The sequence below is a fragment of the Glycine max genome, chromosome 3 (genome assembly GCF_000004515.6).
Source record: "Glycine max cultivar Williams 82 chromosome 3, Glycine_max_v4.0, whole genome shotgun sequence".
NCBI classification, from domain to species: Eukaryota; Viridiplantae; Streptophyta; class Magnoliopsida; order Fabales; family Fabaceae; genus Glycine; species Glycine max.
The window spans coordinates 15,197,777-15,223,616 of NC_016090.4; the positions used below are offsets into that span (position 1 = coordinate 15,197,777).

Below are 25,840 nucleotides of genomic sequence, written 5' to 3' on the forward strand. Positions count from 1 at the left end.
ACTTAAGCATAGCTCACGTTATTTCACTACTTTATCGCGCAACATCACATCACAACACCACACATCTCATTCGTTTTCATAACATTCACATACTCAATGATCAAAACACAATATTACTAAATCAATCAATATCGATCAATACACAAGCGTTATGCAACAGATACACTAAGAATCAATCCTATATGCAATGTGATACCATGTCAGTAAAAAACCTCGTCGGGCGCCTAGGAGTACATGATAAGACAAATCACGCACTAGTAAGTCAAGTCACTCTCATTAGGTAAAATCATAGGGAGACCAGTCAGGGTCACGTTGTTTTGCAAGAATGCTCCAACCATATGGGATCAGCACAGGCTTAAAGGAGCACTCAAACTGGGTGTATTTACCCCCAAGGCTTACACTCCGAAGAGTCCGTCAGGGCCTCTCCTTACTAATTCAGGTCCAATCCAGAAAACATTTTAGCATACAGACTCTATGTATGAACTGTACAAAACACATGACTCCTCAATTGTTCTTAAAATAGTTTTATCTCGTTACGCTTGTGATTAAACTCATCGGGTCCCCACAGTGGTTCCCATCACAATACTCGTCGCGCATTAACTCGTCGCCCTTAAAGGGTCGTAGCATTAACTCGTCGCCCTTAAAGGGACTTAGTATTAACTCGTTGCCCTTAAAGGGTCTTATAGTCATGTGATTGTACAATTCATAGTTCACAACTCAATGCACACATATATTACGAGTCAATACATACTCAATTTATCACATATATTCGGCCTCAATCACAATGGTATAATCTCAAACTAGCATGTTATCACACCTCATGAATCATATACACTTTACCTATGAACTATGCAATACACACAACTACTCAATTGTTTTCAAAATCATTTTAACTCGTCGCGCTTGTGATTAAACTCGTCGGGTTCCCACAATGGATCCCATCACAATACTCGTTGCCCTTAAAGGGTCTTACAATTGTGTGATTGCACAGTTCATAACTCACAACTCAATACACACATCTTAATACACATGTATTTCAGCTTTCATCACAGGTTCAATTTATCACATACTCACGATTTGAATCACAATTTCATAATCTCAATATAACAATTTATACAAACGGTTTATCACAACATGGGAAGTATAACCCCTCTAATAATTTCGCACAATTATATCAAAATCAATTAATCAAAATCATAGATATGAAAAATGAAAACACCAAGAGAACTCAATTTTATCAACCAATTCACATCAGAACATCAATATTGTATTTATAATCATAAAGGAAAAATTCAACAAACATCCTAAAATAAACCCAATTTAATCCTCTAAGGATCCTTAGATATGTTCATTCTAACCCCAATTGCGATAAACTCATCCCTTACCTCTAAGTGGGCTCACATGTGTATTGTGACAGCGATAGCAACATCTCTAGTGGTTTCCTGAGATTCCTCAAGTTTTTTCTCTGATTGCTCTGATAGGGTTTCCAAGTGTTAGAGAGAAGAAGAGATTGAAGTCTCCATTCCATTGTCTACATGCGATGATTATTCCCCCTCAGAAGACATTAGTTTGCAAATCCCAACGGTGAAGATGTGCGGAAATGAACCTCAAACAACACATAAAAATTTCGCAACAATCCAACAGTTAATGGATCCGCGATCATAGTTTATTGAGACAGTTTTGGGTTTCTACGGGAAAAGAAAAAGCTACGATGGAAAGGGTATTTCTCTCATCTCTGATAGTTTTTCGTAATTCCCAATGGTGAAAAGGTTTGGCAATGAGTTCCGAACCTGGTGCTAAATTTTCACGACGATCCAACGGTAAATCAGTCTGAGATCATCATTTTTATGAGTCAGGTTTGGTGGTATACGGGAAAAGAGAGGGTTTTGGGAGGAGGAGAAGGGAAAACAAAATTGAGAGGAAGAGGAGGTGTAGAGAATATCGTTAGTATGAAAACTGACCTAAGATACCTTTATTTATAGTTAGGGTACTCATAACCTATTATTGACTCTATTTTTCTTTGTCTATTATTTTATAAACAAATACTCTATTTTATTTCCTACCAAATGAATAAATCAAATATCTTTCCTTTTTTTTTTCCTTCAAACCATTATTTTAATTAATAAAATTATTTCTCCTTATTTATTTTATTATAAAAATCTCAAAATTTTTCTAAAAATATATTTTTTAACTAAAAAAACCTTTTTGATTTATTTACGAAAAATGGGATGTTACACCTATGTGCTGAAAGAAAAGCAAAAAGGTGTGGAGGTGGTTTTAAAAAAATAGAACATCGAGGTGTTAGGACTTGTGAATTTGAAACAAAAGCAAATTGAAGAAGAGATCAATGATCAGGATGTTCTTGAAGAGAGGGGGAGTCTTTGTGAAGTAGACTTTAATAGACGACTGGAACAACAAAAAGACTTTTGGAGAGTGGTAAAATCAAACAAATCATTGCTTTGTCAAAACATCTAGGGTGCAGTGGTTAAAAGAGAGGGATTGCAATTCAAAAATCTTCCATTCCATAATGAATTGGAAAAGGAGGAAAATGTTTTTTAAGGGACTACAAGTGGAGGGGAGTTGGGTGGAAGAGCCTAGCATGGTGAAGATGGAGGTGAAAAAGTACTTTGAGAGGAGGTTCTTGGAAGATTTTGAAGATAGATTGAAGCTTGATGGGATAGAAATCAATCATCTCTCTAGTAAAGATAATCTTATGCTTACCTCCTTCTTCAAAGAGGAGGAGGTTAAGGAAGCAATTTGTGATTGTGGTAGCCAAAAGAGTCATTGCCTGAATGGTTACACTTTCTTATTCATCAAAGAGTTTTGGGAATTGTTGAAGGGTGATATTATGAGGTTCTTGAGGAATTTCATTCTCATGGTGGTCTTGCTAGAGGTACAACTTCATTTTTCATCTCTTTGATCGCCAAATGTGATAATCCTCAAGGATTAGGTGACTTTAGACCCATCTCCCATGTGGATTGCACATACAAGATATTAGCTAAATGTTAATGTGCGGGCTGTTAAAAGGAAAGTGTAGGGTTTCAAATTAGGAACTTGAGGTGTTAAAATGTAGCACAATGTGTTAAACATGTTTGAAAATAAGTGTGAGGTTGTGAGTATTATATATTTCATGTGCTGTGAGATGTTAAATTATGGACATGGGATATGGTTGTGAATAAGTGTGTGGTTAATACTTAGTGTGATATTACTTGTGTAGTGAGTTATGAATTATACAATAACCCGACTAGTGTTTACCTTAGGAAAAAGGTTTATGGGCGGGCTGTTAAATGGAAAGTGTAGGGTTCCAAGTTAGGAACCTAAGGTGTTAAATTGTACAACATTGTGTTAAACGTGTTTAAAAATAAGTGTGAGGTCATGGGTATTGTATAATTCATGAGTAGTGTCTACAAGTAAAAGTTGTTTTTGGGGTTGGACCTGAATCAGGAAGGTGAGACCTATCGCAACCTACCTCATGGAGGGACGACGAAAGAAAATAAAAGAAAGCACGTTCGTCTCCTAAGGAGAAAATGAGTGGGAGTCGCCACCAACGTTTATTAGAGGAAAACGTTGAAAAAGCCAAAAAGAGGTCTGCCAACTTTGAAAAGAAGGGTTCGGGAGTTATTTATGCATAGGGAACGTATTAGCACCCCATGCGCCCGCCACAAGGGATAACAACTTTTAATCGAGTGTGCAAAACGTGGCTTTATTTATTTTCCTCAGGTGCAATTAGGAAATCAGACGTACATAGTTCTTTAAGTTTGAATGTTTATTTGTTGAATTTATGTTTTTTGAAAGATTTATTTTAATTGAAAACAAAGAGTAGTTAAGGTGTTGGACCTTGAAATGATCTCAAGCGATATCTGATGAAAAGAAGTTGTGTTGTGAATTGATTTTTTTTTTTCATTTTTGTTATGTTTATTACCTTCCAGTCTCACTAAAAAAAAACCAATTTTCATGACATTAGTGATTGACTAGAATTAAGTCTTACGAATAAAATGAAATTACCAACGATAAGCGAAGAAGATAAATACACACATAACATCACAGAAGACCCATAAGGGTATATAGATTACATCAAAATCTTAAGAAAAACTAATCGACTGTTGCACAGGGTACAAGGCTAGCAAGAGAAAGGATGTAGGAAACGATCCACGGTTCAATTCGGCGGTGCCTCGACTTTGCTTTTTTTTTTCTTCTTCTTCTCTTTCTCCCTGCATTTTTCCTTTTGTTCCTTCAATTGCCATCCCCTAAACCCTCCCCTTGCATGGTTATTTATAGAAAAAGACATTTGGTGTTGGGGAAGCTCGCTCAGGCGAGCTGGTTTCTTATAGCTGAAGGTATCAGCTCGCTCAAGCGAGTTGGTTGCTTAAGGCTGAAGAAATTACATGGCCCAAGCAAGCCAGATGCTAGCCTGGGTGAGCTTAGGTCTAGGAAATGACCATTTTGCCCCTTCCTTGTGGCTTTTGTTTCTGGAACTGACAAACAACCATCAAAACCCTGTGCGACCCCTTGGCCTTGCACTGTAACCGGTGCCAAACACCGCAATTTGATTAGCAATGATCAAAACATCATATCTGAATGATAAAAACATTATACCCGAATGAAATTAAGGTCTGATAGTTGCCCCTCTTTACTTATCTTTTATTGAAAATAAAAGATAAGTAAAGATAAATGACACAAATTTCATTCGAGCGATTTGAATATTCAAAATCGGATGCCAGAGAAAACAAAATAGTGAAAATCAAAAAAAGAAAAAGGACATTGAAGTCCTGTAACATCAAACAGAGGACCTTGAAGTCCTACAAAACATAAAATGGAGGACATTGGAGTCCTATAGCATAAGAGCAGAAGACACTTGAAGTCTTTGAAAGCATAAAAATAGAGGACGTTGAGACCTAAGAAACACAAAGACAAGGATATTGAGTCCTATGAAAAATAAAGACGAGGACATTGAGTCCTAAGAAAGATAAAGCAGGAGATGTTGAAGTATTTGAAAGTGTAAAAGACAGAAGATATTGAAGTCTTTCAAAATGTAAAGGATAGAAGACATTGAAGTCTTATAAATCATAAAGACAAAGGACGTTGAGTCCAAGGAAACATAAAGGCGGAGGACGTTGAGTCCTATGAAAACATAAAGACAAAGGAAATTGAGTCCTATGAAAACATAAAGACAGAGGATGTTGAGTCCTATGATAACATAAAGATAGAGGACGTTGAGTCAAAGAAAACATAAAGGCGAAGGACGTTGAGTCCCATGAAAGCATAAAGACAGAGGACATTGAGTCCTATGGAAGATAAAGGCGAGGACTTTGAGTCCTTTGAAAGATAAAGACGAGGACTTTGAGTCCTATGAAAGATAAAGGCGAGGACTTTAAGTCCTATGATAGATAAAGGCGAGGACTTTGAGTCATATGAAAGATAAAGGTGAGGACTTTGAGCCCTATGAAACAAAAATAAAAAATGTTGAGTCATATGGAAACATAAAGCAAAGGACGTTGAGTCCTATGAAACTTGCCAATAGGTACTAGTACCCAAGGGCTTAACCTTATAAGAAAGCAAGAGGTTGACTCTTTGAGAGGGCCTCTCATCCTAAACTCAAAAGATAGGACATTGGATTTTGAAAATTGGTATATAAAGAGAAATCTATGCACTTATAGCTTGATATGAACATGAGTTTTGGAATGTAGAGGTGTGCTACCTTCATCTTGAAATGTAGTAAAGTGTAGGCTTTGTATCTAGCAATGCAAAAGGTTTTAAATCATGAAAATTGGGCAATGCTCATGACATTCTTTCCTCTTTTTGTGATTGTTTTTTTGTGAAAAACATAGATTGACTATCTTTTTCTGAAAGACGTAATAACTCATGCAACCTCATCCTATCATTTACAAATCTCTTCGGGGACTCCCTCAGAGTGTATGTTTTGATTTAATCACTTGACAATTTTAGAAGACAACAGTGGAGCCATTTGACATTTAATTAATCAACTGACATATTGATCCTAGGGTAACTCATGTCTCTTTTTGTTTAAAATTTTTGATTATTCTGCAAAGCAAGAAAATATATGGCTTTGGGATTCAAAAGGAATCCTAAGGATTCTGGATGAGCGACTAACATCAGATGTACCCTACTATCACAATTGTATTTCAGCATTTTCCACAAGCTCCTGGTCGAATGAGTTTTCTTCTCAAATGTGCAAGCGCAAAACCTAGAGGATTCTTTATATATATATATATATATATATATATATATATATATATATATATATATTCAACAATCACAAGCGTGTGTGGGTTCCATTCCAGAATCCAAACTTAAAAGAAAAATTAGTCATTCTGTGATCCACATGGGCTTTATTGGGCTTGTAACGTGGTCAGGGGTAAGAGGGCTATGAAAGAAATGATCAGAGAGGCTCAAAGAGTGCCTACGGGTTATATTTAGTAAGAACCTCGAGAGCATTGCTTGTACTTTTATTCATTTCAACCTTTTGGGTTGGGCTCTACTCCATTTGTCTTATACATTAATCCTTATTGCACTTTTGTGCCTTCCTTGTAAAATTTGGAGATCTTTTGTCTCCTTTTGCTTTGCTTGCCTTTGGCGGATTTGCTTTCGGATTTTTTTTCTTAACATCATTGTTGCCCAACCTAGAGCTTGGAAAACCTCATGCATGTGTTGTTTGTATTGCTCTTTCTGCCAGTTCAGCGATGGTTCCTACTTAAGGTTTTTGTTGTTTTTTTCTCAAGAAAACAATTATACTTTGGCTCAAAGGGGGTAACAAGGGATGAAGAAAAACGACCATGTGTCATTTCAAATCTTGACTAGAGATTCTTACAGTTTGGATTTTAGGACAAAATCTCTGATAAACGCGCTCCTTATTTTTTTTTTCTCTTTTTTTTATTGTTGTCATACCCTAATTTCATCCGGTGACTATCGTTCGTTGATCTTTTGATCCTTGCTAGTCGACTTACGGTTTTGAATGCCAGTTACAGTGCGAAACAAATGATCATTCAGTGTTTTGATCAAGAATGCAAAAATACCAAAAAAAGGGGGCAACATGGTCTTTTCCTTGGTTTTCCTGGACCTTAGCTCGCCCAGGCTAGCCTTTGGCTCGCCCGGGCCACCAAAAAACTTCATGGTGAAGAAACAAACTCGCCTGGGCGATCTCATTACTTCAGCACAAAGTTTCAGCTCGCCTGGGCGAGCTGCCTTTGCCCCAAGTGCCCATTTTCTTATAAATAGGTGTGCTAGGGAGGCTGAGGAAGGGGTCCAAGGTTTAGAAGTTGAGGGAATTGAGAGAACAGAGAAGGAAGAAGAAGAAAGAAGAGGAAACGAAGCGGAGGTGCTACCGAATCGTGACCGTGATCATTCCCTATATCATTCCTTATTCGGTGTTCTTCGTGCAACCATCGGTTAGTTTTGTTTTTAAGATTTGAATGTTATCTATGTACCCTTAGGGGTCGCCCTTGTTATTATGTGCATATTCATCTTCTCCATCTATCATCGGCAATCTCGTTTTTCTTTGTAAAGTTCAATCTTAACCGATCACTAGTGTTGTAAAGTTGTCTTAAAAGAGGATTGAAAGTTAATAGACAAAATCAAGATAAAACCAACTCATAACCAACTTCTTTTTATCAAATATCACTTGAGATCATTTCAAGGTCCAATGCCTTAAACGACCTTTTGTTCACAATTATAATCAGTCTTTCGAAAAACATAAAATCAATTTAACACACAAACTTTCAAACTTAAAGAACTACGTAGGTCTGAATTCCTCATTGCACCTGAGGATACTTAGGAGCAAGGTCAACACCCTTATCGACCCCAAAAAAGTAAAAAATATAAAAAGGGAAAATACACAATTTTGAAGTCATATTTTGCACACCCGATTAAAGGTTGCCGTCCCTTGTGACGGGCGCGTGGGATGCTAATACCTTCCCCATGCGTAAACAACTCCCAAACCCTTATTTTTGGTTTTTCTAGCATTTTCCTCGAATAAACGTTGGTGGAGACTCTCACGTGTTTTCCTTTTTGGAAGAAGCTCCTTTGGATTTTCGCTCGTCCTCCCATCGAAGGGTAGGCTACGACAATAGTTACCCTAACTTTTGCCTTAGCTCCCCTTTCGAGTTTTCGACCTACCGGGTGAGAAATTCTTATTTGCCCCATAGCTTTCTTGAAGCTTATGCATGGTGTTGTCATTGCCCCAGTGTAGGGTTCAAAGATATCTTCATAGGGAGATAGCCACCACTACTACTTTAGAAAGGACCGAATGGCGTGCCTTATACCTTTCAAATGAATGGTGGGGAGACTGAAATCGCTTTTGTCGCTCCAGATTTCCTCTTAGCCGAAAGGGTCGAGGAAAGAAGGAGAACACTATATAAACACCTCTTTGGACTCGGGACTAGACATAATAGCTTGAGAAAGGATCGGGAATGTATGTTGTCTATTTTATAGCACACGAGATAGGCTTGGCTTAGAGCCTACACCAATCTTTCTGTTCTATCTGTAATAGTTTGATCTATCTTCCTGAGATGAGAATTTGTTTTAAAATAGCTAGATTAGAACTGGCCACCTTGCCTTGGCTTCTTGTGTGATTTTTGAGCAGGAGAGAGTTATCTTTGGCAAAATCTGTACTGTAGCTGGGAAAGCAGGAGTCAGGCTGTTCACAAGCAGTGGTTATGAGTTGTATCTCACATCTAAAGCCAATCCATTTACAAGTGAAATCTTGCCCAACTCCAACTACAAGGAAAGAAAGGGGTGAGGTGCTCATTATGTATAAATTGGGTCTCTCGGAACCATGGGCGGCGAAAACTAGGATGGAATCATAGGTCAGGGATGACATAATTGGGGAGTAGGAATGGTAGATCCATTTTTTTCCCCAACATTATGAACTCTTCAACTTGTAGTCCACCAGGAGGCTAAATCCTATTGTTGTCGTTCGTCATGACCTTGTAGCAAGAAGAAATGAAAGAAACTGTGCAGGTTCTCGAAAAAGAATTTTCAAGGACAAGAAATATTTAAAGGATTTTCAATTGATAGATTAAGCCAAATGACTCTTGCTCTTCACAAATCCCTTTTTTTAGGAAATACAACTTTTAAGAAAGATAAGATGGGTCACATGAATGTCTATACTTCTTATTTTTATTTGGAAACACAGTCAATCAAATGTTTATTCAACTTTACTCATCGCTTATGACACACCAAACATGTAGAACGTGCAATTTCTGATTGGGAAGACTTGGAGATTGTTAGTCGTCGTTTACAACTAACTTTTGTATAGAAAGTTTTTCCAATATATATATAAATCTCCCAATTTATGGTTCTTTTTGGTAGGATTGTAAATAAAATTGCTTTGTTTTTATGTCTGCTCAGTAGAAGCCTCTTTACATGGAATTAATGTTAAATTTTCTTTTATTTCAGGCAAAAAAGAGCTATTTTGAAGAAGTGTCAAAGGAGTCATCGTGCTAAGCGAGCTCAATGCGCGTAGCACGCATCAATGGCTAAGCCCAGCACCAGTGCGCTTAGCGAGTAAAGGGGAATCTAGAAAGACATCTGCTACGCAAGCACATGCTTAGCGCATTATTAGCTTGCTAAGCGAGTCGTCTGTTTCTTTCCAGGCTTAGCGCGAGATTGGCGCTAAGCTCAAATTCACTTACTCGTGCTAAGCGTGAGAATGAAGCTAACTGTGACGTCGAGATCAGGAAGCCCTTTTTAAGCCTGATTTGCACAAAATTGAAAAGGGGGGGCAAAGAAAATTGTTCGCTACTCAGAGGCCTGAAGAGTGTGAATTTCAGAGAGCGTAGAGTAGAGCAAGGGGCCAAGTTTTCATCTTTTAGGGAGATTAGTGAGTTTTTGAGTGATTGTGAGATTCCTAGAGGTGGAGGAGACATCCCCACTCCTTTGTAAACAAGCAATTTCTCTTGATTCCTCTTCTTCTGTGTAAAAGGAGCTTCCTTGCCATGAAAAGCTAAGACCCTCAGTTGGGGATTCTTATTGAGTAGTTGATGTAAACTCTTTTTCATATCTAATTAGGGTTGTTTTATGTGTTCACTGCTTCTATCTATGCTTATTGTGTGCATGCTTATGGCTTGATCACCCATTTGTGTGTGCTGTTAGGGACTTTAGCATTGGGAAATGTACTGCTTCCTTAGAACTTGATAGAGCAGGGATTGAATAACTGCATTGCTAGGGATATTGTGCAGGGTTTTAGTTTTCTTTATTATGCCGTGAGTATAATGCTGTTTAAATTAGGCTAAGTTCAACAAGAGGGATCTGCGAACGAAGTTTGATTTAAATTAGTTCAAACTCTAGAGGAATCGGTGTTTGGTATTTTTGTCCTCAGCATAGAACATATGAACATCTTTAATTAGAAAAACATCTTTAATTGCATCAACTTACTCAGTAGGAGGACCCAACGCCTTTAGATATCTATTTTCACACTTACTTGTTCTCGTTTATTGCTTTTACTTAGGATAGAACATACTTTTGCTTTAATTCACAATCATTAATTTCTGTTTGCAATTGCCTGCTTACTTAACAAAACTTTGCTAAATGAACAAGTTCCCTGTGTTCGAGACTCGGTTCATTTCGTTTTAATTATTTTACTTTGTGACCCGGTGCGCTTACCAGTAAGACCACTCCCATATAAAAACAAGTAATACCAATATGGAAGAGGGAGTAAACAAGTATTCTGGTTGAACAAGTAATTTTGGCGCCGTTGCCGGGGAACTTTTTCTATTTGGAAAGTCTAGTTCAGTTTGAAGGCATTAATTCATTATTCTTTGATTTATTAATTTCTTTTTTTGTTAATATATGTTTAGTTCAAAATTTATTTTCTTCTTGAATTGGTTAACAGCTTTTCCTGTTAGTGTTTGCATGCGTAGATCTTCTGCAGGTGAATTGGTTCCATTGGATTTAGAAATTGAAGCCACCTTTAGAAGAAACAACGCAGAGAGAAAAAGAAAGCTTTTGCATGACATAACAGTAGCATCAATCCTTGAAGAGGCTCACTTTTCTGAGTCATCATCTTCTAGTTCACCTGCATCCAGGGAATCTCAAACAGCAGAATTTGAAGCCGAAGTCATGGCTGAAGAGCAACCTCGACGAGTGACCTTGGAAGATTACTCAAGTACTTCGGTGCCGCAATATTTCTCAAGTGTTGCACGGCCAGAGGTTCAGGCACAAAACTTAACTTACCCACCTTCATTGATACAGAGCAATTTGTTTCATGGTTTGCCAAATGAAGATCCATACTCATACTTGGCAACGTATATTGAGATTTGTAATACTATTAAGCTTGCCGGTGTACTTGAAGATGCTATTAGGCTTAGCTTGTTTTCATTTTCTTTATCTGGGGAGGCCAAGAGATGGTTGCATTTATTCAAGGGCAACAATTTAAAGACCTGGGATGAGGTTGTTGAGAAGTTTCTAAAAAATATTTCCCAGAGTCTAAAACTATAGAGGGAAAAGCTACAATTTCTTTATTCCATCAGTTTCCCGATGAATCTTTGTGTGAGGCATTGAAAGATTCCGTAGCTTGCTGTGGAAAACTCCCACTCATGGTTTTTCAGAGCATATACAGCTGAACATCTTCATTGATGGGTTACGACCGCAGTGAAAGCAGTTACTCGATGCTTCTGCAGGAGGAAAAATCAAGTTGAAGACACATGAAGAAGCCATGGACTTAATTGAAAATATGGCTACCAGTGACCACACAATTTTGCATGATAGAGTTCATATTCCTACCAAGAAGAGTTTATTGGAGCTTTCATCACAAGATGCCTTGTTGGCCCAAAATAAGTTGCTATCCAAGCAACTTGAAGCTTTAACTGAAACACTAAGTAAGTTGCCAACTCAATTGCATGGTAGCCAACCTTTACCTTTATTTGTTTTACAGGTTACAGGTTGCACACTTTGTGGTGGAGCTCATGGGTCAGGCTTGTGTATTCCCACTAAAGAAACATCTCATGAAGTTAATTACATGGGAAACCAGTCTAGACAAAATTTTTATGCAGGTGGATTTTTTGGATTTCAACATGGTCAACCTTACCAGCAACATAATCAATGGAGAACTCACCCTGATAATCAGTTCAATAAAGACCAGGGTGGGCCACCTAACAGGCCACAACAATAAGGGCCTAGCTTATATGAGAGAACAACATAGCTAGAAGAAACTCTTGCTCAGTTTATGCAGGTGTCATTGACTAATCATAAGAGCACAGAGTCAGCCATAAAAAATCTAGAGGTCCAGGTAGGGCAGCTAGCCAAACAGCTTGCAGAAAAATCTTCTAGTACTTTTGGAGCTAAACACTGAGCAGAATCCAAAAGAAGAATGCAAGGCTGTGATGACCCGAGGAAGGAAGGTAACCATGGAGGAGGAGAAGAAGAAGGAGAAATGGTGGAGGATGACAAACAACAGCTGGTAATTGAACCAACACCTAAACCAGTGCAACCCTTTTGTGAACTTATAGAGGAAGAAGAAGAAGATGAGGATGAACAGATGAGAGAGACACCAATAATTTTGAGTGAAAATGAAGAAAATGAAAAAGAAAAAGAGAAAGAAAAAGAAAATGAAAAAAATGAGAAAAATGAAAAAGAAAAAGAGAGAAAAGAAGAGAAGAGAAAAAGCTAGAGTGAGTGTGCTAGAGAGAAAAAGAAAGAAGCATCTTCAGCTGAAGGGAGAGAAGTACCATATCCTTTGGTACCTTCTAGGAAAGACAAAGAAAGACATCTAGGTAGATTTTTGGATATTTTCAAGACGTTAGAAATTACCATGCCCTTTGGAGAAGCTCTACAACAGATGCCACTCTATGCTAAATTTTTGAAAGACATGCTAACTAGAAAGAACACGCACATCCATAGTGACAACATCATTGTGGAAGGAAACTGCAGCGCCGTAATTCAACGTATCCTTCCACCAAAACATAAAGATCCAGGCAGCGTCACTATACCTTGTTTTATAGGTGAAGTTTCTATTGGCAAAGCTCTTATTGACTTGGGTGCCAATATTGATTTGATGTCGCTTTCCAGGTGCCAGAGATTTGGAGAGTTGGAGATAATGCCTACTTGGATGACTTCACACTTAGCAGATCGCTCCATCACCAGACCTTATGGAGTGATTGAGGATGTTTTAGTTTGGGTCAAGCATCTTATCTTTCCTGCTGACTTCGTTGTAATGGACGTTGAAGAAGATGCAGATATTCCCTTAATTTTGGGACGCCCATTTATGTCTACTGCAAGCTGTGTAGTGGACATGAGGAAGAAAAAGTTAGAAATGGGTAATGAAGACCAACAGATCAGCTTTGATCTATTTAACGAAGAAAGAAAATTGTTGGACCAGAATGTTTGTTTATAGGTGAAGGAGTTTGATGAGAAGGTTCTGAAGGAGAGAACCAATATTGATCCAGGATAACAAAGAACTATGCGTCTAGCTAATGACGTTAAACGAGTGCTTACTGGGAGGCAACCCAGCCCTTTTTAAATTTTGTTTTTCTTGCATTTAGTTAAGTTGATTGCTTGTGATTGTATGAATTCAACATGTTTAGCATTTGAAAAAGGGGTTTATAAGTTTTGTGAAGAGATGGACAGAAAAATAACAGAAAATTTTCTGTGGTCTACGCGCTAAGCGCAACCCTCGCGCTAAGCGCCATTTCGTTCACGCGCTAAGCGAGCTGTTGTTCGCGATAAGCGCCTTGACCCCTGATCATTGGCTGGATGGTCCCGCTAAGTGGGTGCTTAGCGCTAAGCCCAAAAACCTCCCTGGATTTTAATTCTTTCGAATTGGGCTTAGCACGAACGCTTGCTAAGCACAATTCCTTCTTTGGAATTGCAATTTTTAGAATTGCGCTAAGCGCAGGCCACTATTGCATTTAATGAGCATTAATCCGCTAAGCGCATCCTTTGGCGGCTAAGCGCAAGTTGTAGGACCAATCAAAGCTGCAGTACCCGCTAAGCACGACCTTTCGCGCTAAGCCCAAAAACTTCTTTGGAATTTTAAAATTTTGAATTGGGCTTAGCGAGCAGAAGCGCTAAGAGTATGGACCTTTAAAACTCAAACGTCATATGGACACGCTAAGCGCAGTTGTGCGCTAAGTGCACCATACGAAACTGCCAAAAATTATAAGGTATCTGCCTTAGGCAGTTACCATTTCACTCTTGTTGTGCATTAAGGCCATTCACTGCATCTGCCCTCATCTTGCTTCATCTCCCTGCATTCCTGCACCTTTGCTATTTTTTGCATTCAACTACACAATCCAAGTAAGTTTCTTTACTTCATTTTCGTTCTAAGTTTTCAACCTTAGGATAGATAACTCAGTGATTGTTAGGTAGAATTTCTATTTATGCTTAGTGTTAGGTTAGTTGTTAGTTAGAATAGCTTTAGGGTTATACTGTAGTCACAATGTGGTTGTTTTGATTAGGGTTTGATGGCCCAATAAGGGCCTATGAGAAGGGGTGAGAAGCCCTAGTTTTTTGGAAATCACGATGAACGCGCTAAGTGCCTTGCTGTGCTAAGCGAGTTCATTGCTTCTGTTGAAGATTTTGGATTTATAGATGAACGCACTAAGCGTAGCTGTCGCGTTAAGCACATTCATCTTCTCTGTTGAACTCGCTAAGCGCGACTGTACGCTAAGCAAGTACTGTATATCAGACACTTAGGATTTTTGTGTTTTTGTTGGGCGCTAAGCGTGCATGTCACGCTAAGCGCTATTATGTCTTTGTTTTTAAATTTCTTAGAATTGGGCTTAGCAAGCCTGCTCGCTAAGCTTGTGTTATCTAGTTTAGTAGTTGCGCTAAGCGCGCCTCGCCGTGCTAAGCGCTAATCTTTCTCTGTTTTAAAAATTTGTGGAATTGCGCTTAGCGAGCCTACTCGCTAAGCCCATTTTGCAGAAAAAAATATTTTTTGTGTTCACACACTAAGCGCGTGTCTATCGCGCTTAGCGCACGAGTAAATTTCATAAGGCGCGCTAAGTGCATCTATTGCGCTAAGCGCCCACCCTTAATTTCAGTTCTATTTTCTACTTTTCAATTTGAATAATTCCTGTCTAATCTTGTGATTTGATTTTTTTGTTTTGCATATGGCTTCTCGTAAAAGGAAGGCACCAGGTTCAGTGTCCCAAGCATGATATGACAGATCAAAATTCACACCACAAGATGCTTGGGATAGATATCCAGACAATATTATTGGCCAGAAAATCCTTCCGGAAAGGTGTGTGAAGCTGTTCTATGCCGAATTTGATGAATTTAGAAAGGAAGTTGAAACGAGGAACTGACATAAGGAGCTCACTAACTTCTCAGAGGGAAGCATTGTTGTTGCTATTGTTAAAGAATTTTATGCTAACCTCTATGACCCTGAAGACAAATCGCCTAAGCAGGTGAGGGTGCGAGGGCACCTAATTAAATTTGATGTTGACGCCCTCAACCCCTTCTTGAAGACACTAGTGGTTATAGAGGAAAGGGAGAGCTTGCTCGCCTACTCCAGGTTTGCTAATATGAGGCCTGTTCCTCAAGAGCCCGTCTATGTCTCCCTGGGAGAGGATTTGAGTTGAATGCAGATGGCCTGCCTCTGAAGATCTTGAGGAAGAATCTGACTACTCTGGCACAAACCTGGATTGTTTTATCCTTTTCAAACTTAGCCCTAACATCCCACACTCCTGACATTACTTTGGATAAGGCTAAGTTGATATACGGGCTCATCATGAAGATGGATATGAACTTGGAGTCCCTCATCTCGGGTTAGATCTTTCTTATAGCACAACACGACTCTTCGAGGCTAGGTTTTCCAGCCTTGATTACTGCCTTGTGCAAGGCCCGAGGAGTCACATCTGATTCTCTAACCTTCGAATCCCTGAGCCTAGCCATTAATTTGGCTTATATTAAAAAGAATTGCTGGAACCTGGATGACCCTTCGGTCACTTTTCCAGGGACTCAGAAATCCAGGGCTAGGAGATCTGAGGCCCCATCTACATCAGCTACCCCTGCTCCCCCTACATCAGCTTCTTCTACATCTCCTCTCCCTCCACCACCAACAGCTCCAGTTCTTCCAGGTCCTTCCGCTCAGAGCTCAGAGCCTTCCTTGTCTATGCTGTAGAGCCTGCATCAGGGCCAGCTCTTGATCATGTAGAGTTTGCAGGATGTGGTCCAGCAACGGCCAGTTATGAACGTCGAGGAGTTTCTTCAGAAGATGGCCTGGCTAGGAGTCCAGCCTTCTCCTTTGGGAGGGGGTGAGGCCTCTGCAGCCCAAGAGCCTCAACAGGACCAGGAGGACAACATTCTAGAGGCCTCGAAGCCTATTCCGCATGAGCCTTTCATTTTTGAGAATGATCCAGTTATTGTTCAAGAGGATGTTGCAATACCAAAGCCATCTCCTCAGCCTAAGCCTGAGCCATCTGCATCAGTGTTGGACCTGCCTCTTTCTCAAGATCCATCATCTGCACCAACACGAGACCTGAATGAGTATGCACAAGATCATTGACAGGATCAGGATTTTTATTTCCATGCTTTTTGAACAGTTTTATTATTATCTTGTCTTTAGTACATTTTATAATTTAGATTGTGTTTATGTTTTAGTCTTTAGATTTATGTTTATGTTTCAGCTTTTAAATTTCAGTTTATAGTTTTTTTTGGTTGAAAGCTTGTACAAAGCTTGATGAATAGTGCATTTATATTATCCAGTGGTTGATTCTTGATTTTGGAATTCAGTGTTTATGATTGGTTTGAATTGATCAGTTTTATGATGTGAGTGAATTGAAATGCGTAAACCATATTCTTTGAATAAGCATGCAGTCATTAGAAGAGAAGGAACATGGACTTAGGATCATGACTGAAAATGTTAGTTGGTTTGTCAGGTTGATTATGAAGGAACACGTTAGCCACAACCCGGTGAGACTGTGATCTTTAATTGTGAGAGAAGGACTAGCATTAAGTAATGGTTTTTGCATGAATCTCTGAATATGAAATGAATGCATGAGTTTGAAGATGTTGAAGGCCATGTTTTAATTGAAAGTAGCCACTTAGCCAAAAAACTTACCTTGTGTATGAATGATTTATCCCTTGTACCCAGTTTGAGCTAAAAGTATGATTGTTCGATTGAACCTTGAGCCTATACAGTGTATCTCCTTCTACCTTATCTTAGGTTGTAGGAGAGCATCATTCATGAAAGAAAAAATTTGGTTCAAAGCAATTTACCCCAAATTTGGGGGAGTTTATTAGGTGAAAGCTTCCAATGGTAAGGAATAATAGCACACACAGGAGTTAATAAGCACAACAATGTGTTAAAAAAACTGTAAGTAGTAAATAAAAATAAAAATGTATGTTGTTATTCAAGAAAAAGAAAAGCTAAGTGCGAAAAGGCAAGTAATAGAGCTGGAATAAAAAGAAAGAGGTTAATCTATGGATGAATGCTCTCCTAGAACTTAAGTTTTGCATCCTAGAAAAACCATGATTTGTTTGCAACCCAACCTCATTACAAGCCTAGTAAAAGTCCTTTGGATTCAAGTTTGTGTGTTCTTGACTGTATGGTGTGAGATGAAGTGCAAAGAGTGAGACTTATGTTGGTTGTTGACTGATGGATAGCCTAAACACTTGTGCTTGAGTGAAATAGTGACCGTGAGGCTTTGGTTGATGATCCTTCCTTGATATCCATCATTCTTACTAACTTATCTCAGTTGTGTTTCTTAATAATCAAGTTCATGTCTTTGAAAAATTGCATGTCTTGTGAGAAGTTGTTGATGGAAACATTGAATGCCATTCTTGTCATGTGATTGAATTCTTTGGAATAAACACATTTGTAAAGAACCACTGTGAATTTTTATCACTTGAGGACAAGTGAACTATTCTTTCTTTGCTTGAGGACAAGCAAAACTGTAAATTTGGGGGAGTTTGTTAGTCGTCGTTTACGACTAACTTCTGTATAGAAAGTTTTTCCAATATATATATAAATCTCCCAATTTATGGTTCTTTTTGGTAGGATTGTAAATAAAATTGCTTTGTTTTTATCTATGCTCAGTAGAAACCTCTTTACATGGAATTAATGTTAAATTTTCTTTTATTTCAGGCAAAAAGGAGCTATTTTGAAGAAGTGTCAAGGGAGTCATCGTGCTAAGCGAGCTCAATGCGCTTAGCACACATCAACGGCTAAGCCCAACACTAGTGCGCTTAACGAGTAAAGGGGAATCTAGAAAGACATCTGCTACGCAAGCACGTGCTTAGCGCGTTATTAGCTCGCTAAGCGAGTCGTCTGTTGCTTTCTAGGCTTAACGCGAGAATGGAGCTAAGTGTGACGTCAATATCAGGAAGCCCTTTTTAAGCCTGATTTGCACAAAATTGAAAAGGGGGGGGGGGGGGGCGAAGAAAATTGTTCACTACTCAGAGGCCTGAAGAGTGTGAATTTCATAGAGCATAGAGCAGAGCAAGGGGCCAAGTTTTCATCTTTTAGGGAGATTAGTGAGTTTTTGAGTGATTGTGAGATTCCTAGAGGTGGAGGAGACATCCCCACTCCTTTGTAAACAAACAATTTCTCTTGATTCCTCTTCTTTAGTGTAAAAGGAGCTTCCTTGACATGAAAGGATAAAACCCTCAGTTGGGGATTCTTATTGAGTAGTTGATGTAAACTCTTTTTCATATCTAATTAAGGTTGTTTTATGTGTTCACTACTTCTATCTATGCTTATTGTATGCATGCTTGTGGCTTGATCACCCATTTGTGTGTGCTGTTAGGGACTTTAGCATTGGGAAATGTACTGTTTCCTTAGAACTTGATAGAGCAGGGATTGAATAACTGCATTGCTAGGGATATTGTGCAGGGTTTTAGTTTTCTTTATTATGCTATGAGTATAATGCTGTTTAAATTAGGCTAAGTTCAACAAGAGGGATCTGCGAACGAAGTTTGATTTAAATTAGTTCAAACTCTAGAGGAATCGGTGTTTGGTATTTTTGTCCTCAGCATAGAACACAGGAACATCTTTAATTAGAAAAACATCTTTAATTGCATCAACTTACTCAGTAGGAGGACCCAACACCATTAGATATCTGTTTTCACACTCACTTGTTCTCGTTTATTGCTTTTACTTAGGATAGAACATACTTTTGCTTTAATTCACAATCATTAATTTCTGTTTGCAATTGCCTGCTTACTTAACAAAACTTTGCTAAATAAACAAGTTCCCTGTGTTCGATACTCGATTCATTCCATTTTAATTATTTTACTTGGCAACCCGGTGTGCTTGTCGGTAAGACCACTCCCATATGAAAACAAGTAATACTAATTTGGAAGGGGGAGTAAACAAGTATTCTGGTCGAACAGAGATCAACTCAGGAGCAAAAGTCACTTGAGCAAACAAACCAACGGTGTACGTTCATATTCCAGTGAAAGTTAAATAAGCTAAGATGTAATTGTGAGAGAATGAGAGCCAACAACATCAAATTCATCCATATTATTAACATTGTGATTGTTGTTTACAGTAATAGCATACACCTGAAAATCCTAATAAGTCATTGGAAACATCTAACAACAACCTTCAAGTTGCCCCAAGCATCATGCATAGTATTGCTTGACGACATCAGAATTCACAAGTGATTCTCCTCTTCAAACCTCAGCCAGCCTGCATCAATCAGACTTTGCACCTTATATTTCAGGGTCATACAATGCTCAATGGAATGCCCCCGAACTCCCCGATGATAAGAACATTTCACATTGGAGTTGTATCCTCTGGGAAATTGAGGTTGAGGAATCTTTGCTGGGCTTGTGGCCACCATTGCATTATCGAGCAGATACAGGAGTAAGTCAGCATACGACATTGGAATTAGGGTGAACTCTACAGGCTTTTTTTCTGGAAAGTTCCTCCCCTGGTTGGTGTTTTGATTGGTATTAGGGGTGGTGTTTGGTCTTGGATGTGCAGCAGATGGATTTTATGGCTGATTCAGGGGTGGCCTTTATGGATGATTGGGCGTTCTTGGTTGGTAGGGTGGTGAGTAATGGGAAGGACTGATATTGGTATATGGGATTTAAAGGGGGTAGTGGGAAATTTGGCCATGTAGGAACGGTAGTTGCAACATGGGTTTCTCCCTCCTTCTTATTCCCTCCACTCATCCCAGGTCTTCTATTACTAGAACTTGCAGTAGCAACATAATCAAATTTCCCTCTTCTTAGACCCACTTCGATTCTTTTGCCAGCAAACACTAAATCTGCAAAACTTGAAGGTATGTAACCTACCATATTCTCATAGTAAAACATTGGCAATGTGTCCACTATCATGGTTATCATTTCTCTCTACATCATCAGGGGCTTAAGTCGCCAGATCTCTCCACCTTTGAGTGTATTCTTTGAAAGATTCATTGTCTTCCTTGCACATGTTCTGTAGTTGCATTCTATCTGGAGCCATATCAGAGTTAAACTGATATTTCCTAATGAAAGCAGCCATTAGGTCTTTCCAGGAATGGACCCGGGAAGGTTCCAAGTTAGTATACCAGGTAATAGCTGCCCCAATAAGACTCTCCTAGAAGAAATGCATCAACAACTTTTCATCTTTCGCATATGCCCCCATCTTCCTACGATACATTTTCAGGTGATTCTTTGGGAAAAATGTTCCCTTGTACTTATCAAAATTTGGCACCTTGAACTTTGGAGGAATAACCACGCCGAGTACTAAGGACAACTCTGCCATGTTAGCAAAGGCATAATTTCCTCCTTCTTCAATAGCGCGTAGCCTCTCCTCCATATGCTCAAACCTTTCCTTCTCAAGTAATGTGAAATGTCTCTCTCTCCTTACAAAATGCAAGGGTTGTCATAACGGGCGACATTGAGATATTCTGGGAGCGTTCAACACAAGGATGCCAGAAAATGCCTGCCCTTCAATGGTATATCTTGGGGAACTTCATGTGTTTCCCCCATGGGTTGAGAGTCATGTGCATGATCAGATTGGGGTTGTTGATTCTCAATGAGTAAGGGTGCAGAATTGTTGATATTCTCACCAGAATCGTTTACAACAGTGGGTGGTGTATAATTAGGAGGTAACCTATATGGTAGGAAGAAATGCTTGCTTTGAACCTGAACATGATGAGGCCCACATGCATTTCCCGCTGCCTTGCCTTCTTAACCTACTACATTTGAGACTGGATGATTCACTTTATTGAAACTGGTCGGGTGAATCCGGTCCATCTCAGTAGCAGTACTCGCAGCAACAACTGTAGCAATGTTATCCTCCATCATCTTCCTCATGCTCATCATTGTCATTTGTACCTTCAAGGCCTCCATATCAGCCTTTATTTGTTCCCGTACTTCTTCGATTTCACTCATTATTCTGGCCTTGGCACACGTCTGGTAAGGGTGCCGTAAAGCGCAATCTTTCTCTTTGGTTACAATGATTATGATTCTGATTTCAAAGAAAGAATGCAATGAGCAATGCAACCAAAGTGGAAAGACAAGCAAGCATGATGCATGTGAATGATACGTTGCTGAAGTATTGCAAATTTTACCCAGGACATTCAGTAGAACATAGGGTCGAATCAACTCTAATTTTCATTAAATCTCGTCAGATTCAAAGTGCAACTGGAAATAAAACATGGACACATCAACGGTTCCTAATTTTGTGAGTTATTAGCTAAATCATGTGTTGGCAGTAGTCAAAGAAGCTATGTAAACTCGATCCATATTCTGTGCCAACTTTTACAAGCTGGTTACTTCCATACTTTGACCTTGACTTGATATAATCCTTTTCTTAAAAGACTACGCTTGGTTTGACCCTATCCTCGCAGGAATAGAAAATTTGATCGCCAATATTTCAACAACCTATCATAGAGGAGATATGATGAATGATTAGGGCATACTATGCATGACAAATGTATATATCAAACTGACACAAGACGCCTGAAAGACCACCCTTTCTTGTTAACAAAGCATTGGGTACCATGTTCATGTGATTTCAATCATTTTCGGGAGAAAGGATTGTATAACTCCAACATAGTTTGTTTATAACTATTACCATGGTCCCAACACATGAAACTAAAAACACAGTGTAAACTTTCACACTTCATTGTGACTTCTGGGCATATATTAACATCGGTTATTTATAATTAAAGATTTAAAACAAACTGTTAATTCAGCACAGCATGGAGACATAGTTCACAGCAACATGAGGTGGAAAATTGTAGGAGGTGATAAGGTCAGGCTTTGGGAAGATAAATGGAATCAGCAGCAGCAACCTTTAGCTGAGAGGTATCCTAGATTGTACCAAATATCTACACAGCAAAACCAAATCATCAGACACATGGGACAGCACATGCAGTCAGGCTGGGAATGGCAATTTCTATGGAGAAGATCGCTGTTTGAAAATGAAATTCAGTCAGCAGTCAATTTTTTAAAGGATATTGAAGGTATACACATTCAGCAACAAGTATCGGATGAATGGGAATGGTTAGGTGATCAAACAAGGAAATATTCCACCCGTAGTGCATACAATCTGATTTTGGAAGCTTCTAAAGGGGGTCAGCATCAGGACTGGTGTAAGGAACTATGGAGGATTAAAATTCCTAGCAAAATTTCTGTTTTTGCTTGGAGGCTAATAGAAGACAGACTACCAACAAGGATGAATCTACATAGGAGACAAGTGCAATTGCAGGATCTGCGATGTCCTTTCTGCAGAGAAGCTGTAGAGGAGACATCTCACTTGTTCTTCCACTGCGTCTTTATCCAACCAATTTTGTGGGAATCGATGTCGTGGCTGAACTTACAAACTGCCTTTCCTCTTGGGCCGAAACAGAATTTTCTACAGCATATATCTATCCAGGCAGCAGGATTAAGGAGTAACAGATGGCGATATTGGTGGATGGCGGTAACTTGGGCTATTTGGAAAACCAGAAACAGAGTTCTGTTTTCAAATGCAGAATTTGATGCTAAGAGATTGTTTGATGAAGCTATTTTTTGGACTTGGACTTGGCTAAGACATTTTGAGAAACATTTCTCAACTCATCTTAATCAATGGGCAAGCAATATTAGTCAGGGTTTTATCATGTAATGGGTGTTACATTTAGAACAAAAGATATGTTCTCCTAATATAAAGGCTGAAACCCTTCATCATTTTCAGATAAGCAGTTCACTTCAGGATATGTTATTGTAAAACAGTTACAAGCATAATAACTAAATGCAATACAAGAATATGAGAACTGACGAACCCAGTTACTTTGAATAGGTAACTATTTTTAATATCAACAGTTACCTATTTTTATAGTCCAAAACAGTTATCAACAGTTACCTATTTTAATCCCACATCATAACATAACTAAATGCAATAACCTATTTTAATATCAACAGTTAACTATTTAAAATAGTTACAAGCATAATTTGCAATAACAGGATATGAGAACTTTTAGAAACTGCCAATACGAGGCAAGTGAATAGTTTATAAACAGTCTGGAAGCATTCAACAATTAAGCGAATAAAATAGAAAACAGAGCAAGCAACCCAGTTCCTTAAATCCACTTGGGTATAAACATTATCTATACTTAAGCATTACTTGCTCAAGAAACAAAAAATATGTTAAAACAACAATAGTGAAGCCCACTCTGTTGGACAGTAAAATGTTAAAGCAATTGCATGCAATTTCAAAAACCCTGTGGATCCATCTACAGAAATCATGGTTGATTCTCTATTATAGTGCAAACAGAATAACACCTTACTAAAAATGATGCAACATTACTTATTACTACCCAGAAAAAATAAAATAGTTCAAATGAAGTATAGAAGTTAGTGTTACCTTGATGAAGAGAACCCAGCAACACACGCACGTTAGCGGAGCCTGTACAATCGCAAACAAAATGTTATCCGATGCACTCCCAATTTGGGTCAAACCACTCACAACGAAACTTAGCATACACGAATTTGACCTACGTACCTCGTGGAGAAAGCTTTGACCTTTGAGCACCGACGACTGTTTCAGCACCCTAGTAGCAACTCTGTATCTAGGGTTTTCTTTGACCCAGGACAATGTCGGTTCTGTGGGTTCCAGCGACGACAATGTGGGTTTTCCGGCAGTGTAGGGGGTTCTGTGGGTTCGACCAATGACAATGTGGGTGCCCACGAAGCGGTTTCCGGCAGATTTCGGGCGGGAGGAGAAAGAGAACAGCAATTTCAGGCAGAAGGATGACAAAGAGAAGAGGTAGGGCAAGGTTTTCAAACGCACGGCTTCTGAAATCTCTATTTTTTTTAACTTATAAACACAATAACATAGGTTTTTTTATGGATAACCGATGTTAACTAAATATACTTAACATCGGTTTTGTAAGAACCGATGTTAACATCAAATACATTACATCGGTTTTTTAACAAACCGATGTTAAAATCAACTCCTTAACATCGGCTCCCTCAAAACCGATGTTAACTCTATGAAGTTAACATTGGTTTTGCCCAAACCGATGTTACCATATTCATCTTAACATCATGTTAACATCGGTTTTTTAAATAACCGATGTTAACATGAAGTAGTTAACATCGGTTTTGCTAAAACCGATGTTAAGTAACTCCATTTAATTACAAAAATGCCACCGCACTTTTGTTAACATCGGTTTTAGCTATAACCGATGTTAATTGGGCGATGTAGAAAGCTTTTTTTTTTTAGTAGTGGAATGTATGCAATTGGCTGAACAAAAACATGCTAAATGAATATGTATGACAATGCAATGACTTAGGCAAATGCAATGCATGAATATGATGAATGATAAATGCAGGAATGATATGTCCATTATGATCCCATGAAGAGATGTATGATGCGATTAAGGAAACCAAACATTATGAGTTTGCTATGTGTCCTTAATTCAGGAACCTAATGGAAAGGATCCAAAAGTTCACTATCTAGTGACAACTCCCATGGGTATTTTCACGTAACCTTACCGGCCTCTAGAGACATCATCCTCTTAGGTAATACACTATGGCGATAGGGACTATCAGTGACAATGCATCACCAAAAGAGGAAAACTTTAGATAAGGCTTCATTGTTATCAAGCGAGTTGGGGATCCAACATGACCACAGATTGACCTCCACTCCCTATGGCTAACATAGACCCGGGTGATGCAAGCTCCATTGGAGCTTGTAGGCCTAGGATCTTCTTCATCAATGGATTCCTTTGCTTCTTGGAAGATAAATGGAAGCGAAATGGAGAAGGAAGAGAGAGAGGAGACACCACTTCAAGGAGAAGATGAGTCTAGAAGAAGCTCACCACCATAGGAGGCCATGGATAAGAGCTTGGAGGAAGAAGGAGATGAATGAAGGGAGAGGGAGAGAAGAGCACGAAATTTTGTGCTCAAAAAGAGCTCTGAAATCTGAAGTTAATATTCAAATGATCAAAGTTGAAAAAAATGCACACACATGACCTCTATTTATAGCCTAAGTGTCACACAAAATTAGAGGGAAATTCAAATTTCACTTGAATTTGAAATTGAATTTGTGGAGCCAAACTTTGGAGCCAAAATTTCACTAATTATGATTAGTGAATTTTAGTTATGGTTCAGCCCACTAATCCAAGATCAATTCCAAGATTCTCCACTAAGTGTGCTTAGGTGTCATAAGGCATGAAATGCATGAAGGACATGCACAAAGTGTGACTATATGATGTGGCAATGGGGTGTAGTAAGAAAATGCTCACCTCCCCCTCTAAAATTTAATTGGATTGGGCTTCTACCAATTCAATTAAATTTATTTCCAATCACACACATCAAATATCCACTTAGTGCATGTGAAATTACAAAAATACCCCTAATACAAAAACTAGTCTAGGTGCCCAAAAATACAAGGGCTGAAAAATCCTATATTTCTAGGGTACCCTACCTACAATATGGAGCCCTAAATACAAGGACCAAA

At 38.7% G+C, this 25,840-nt stretch overlaps 1 protein-coding gene across 1 annotated transcript; it reads left to right on the top strand.

Annotated features, from left to right (window-relative positions):
- The first annotated feature begins 22,120 nt into the window (after positions 1–22,120).
- LOC102660507 (uncharacterized) lies at positions 22,121–23,002 on the top strand. The gene has a single exon (XM_006577445.1). It carries the CDS (start codon positions 22,121–22,123, stop codon positions 23,000–23,002), a length of 882 nt encoding a protein of 293 aa, XP_006577508.1.
- The last annotated feature ends 2,838 nt before the right edge of the window (positions 23,003–25,840 follow it).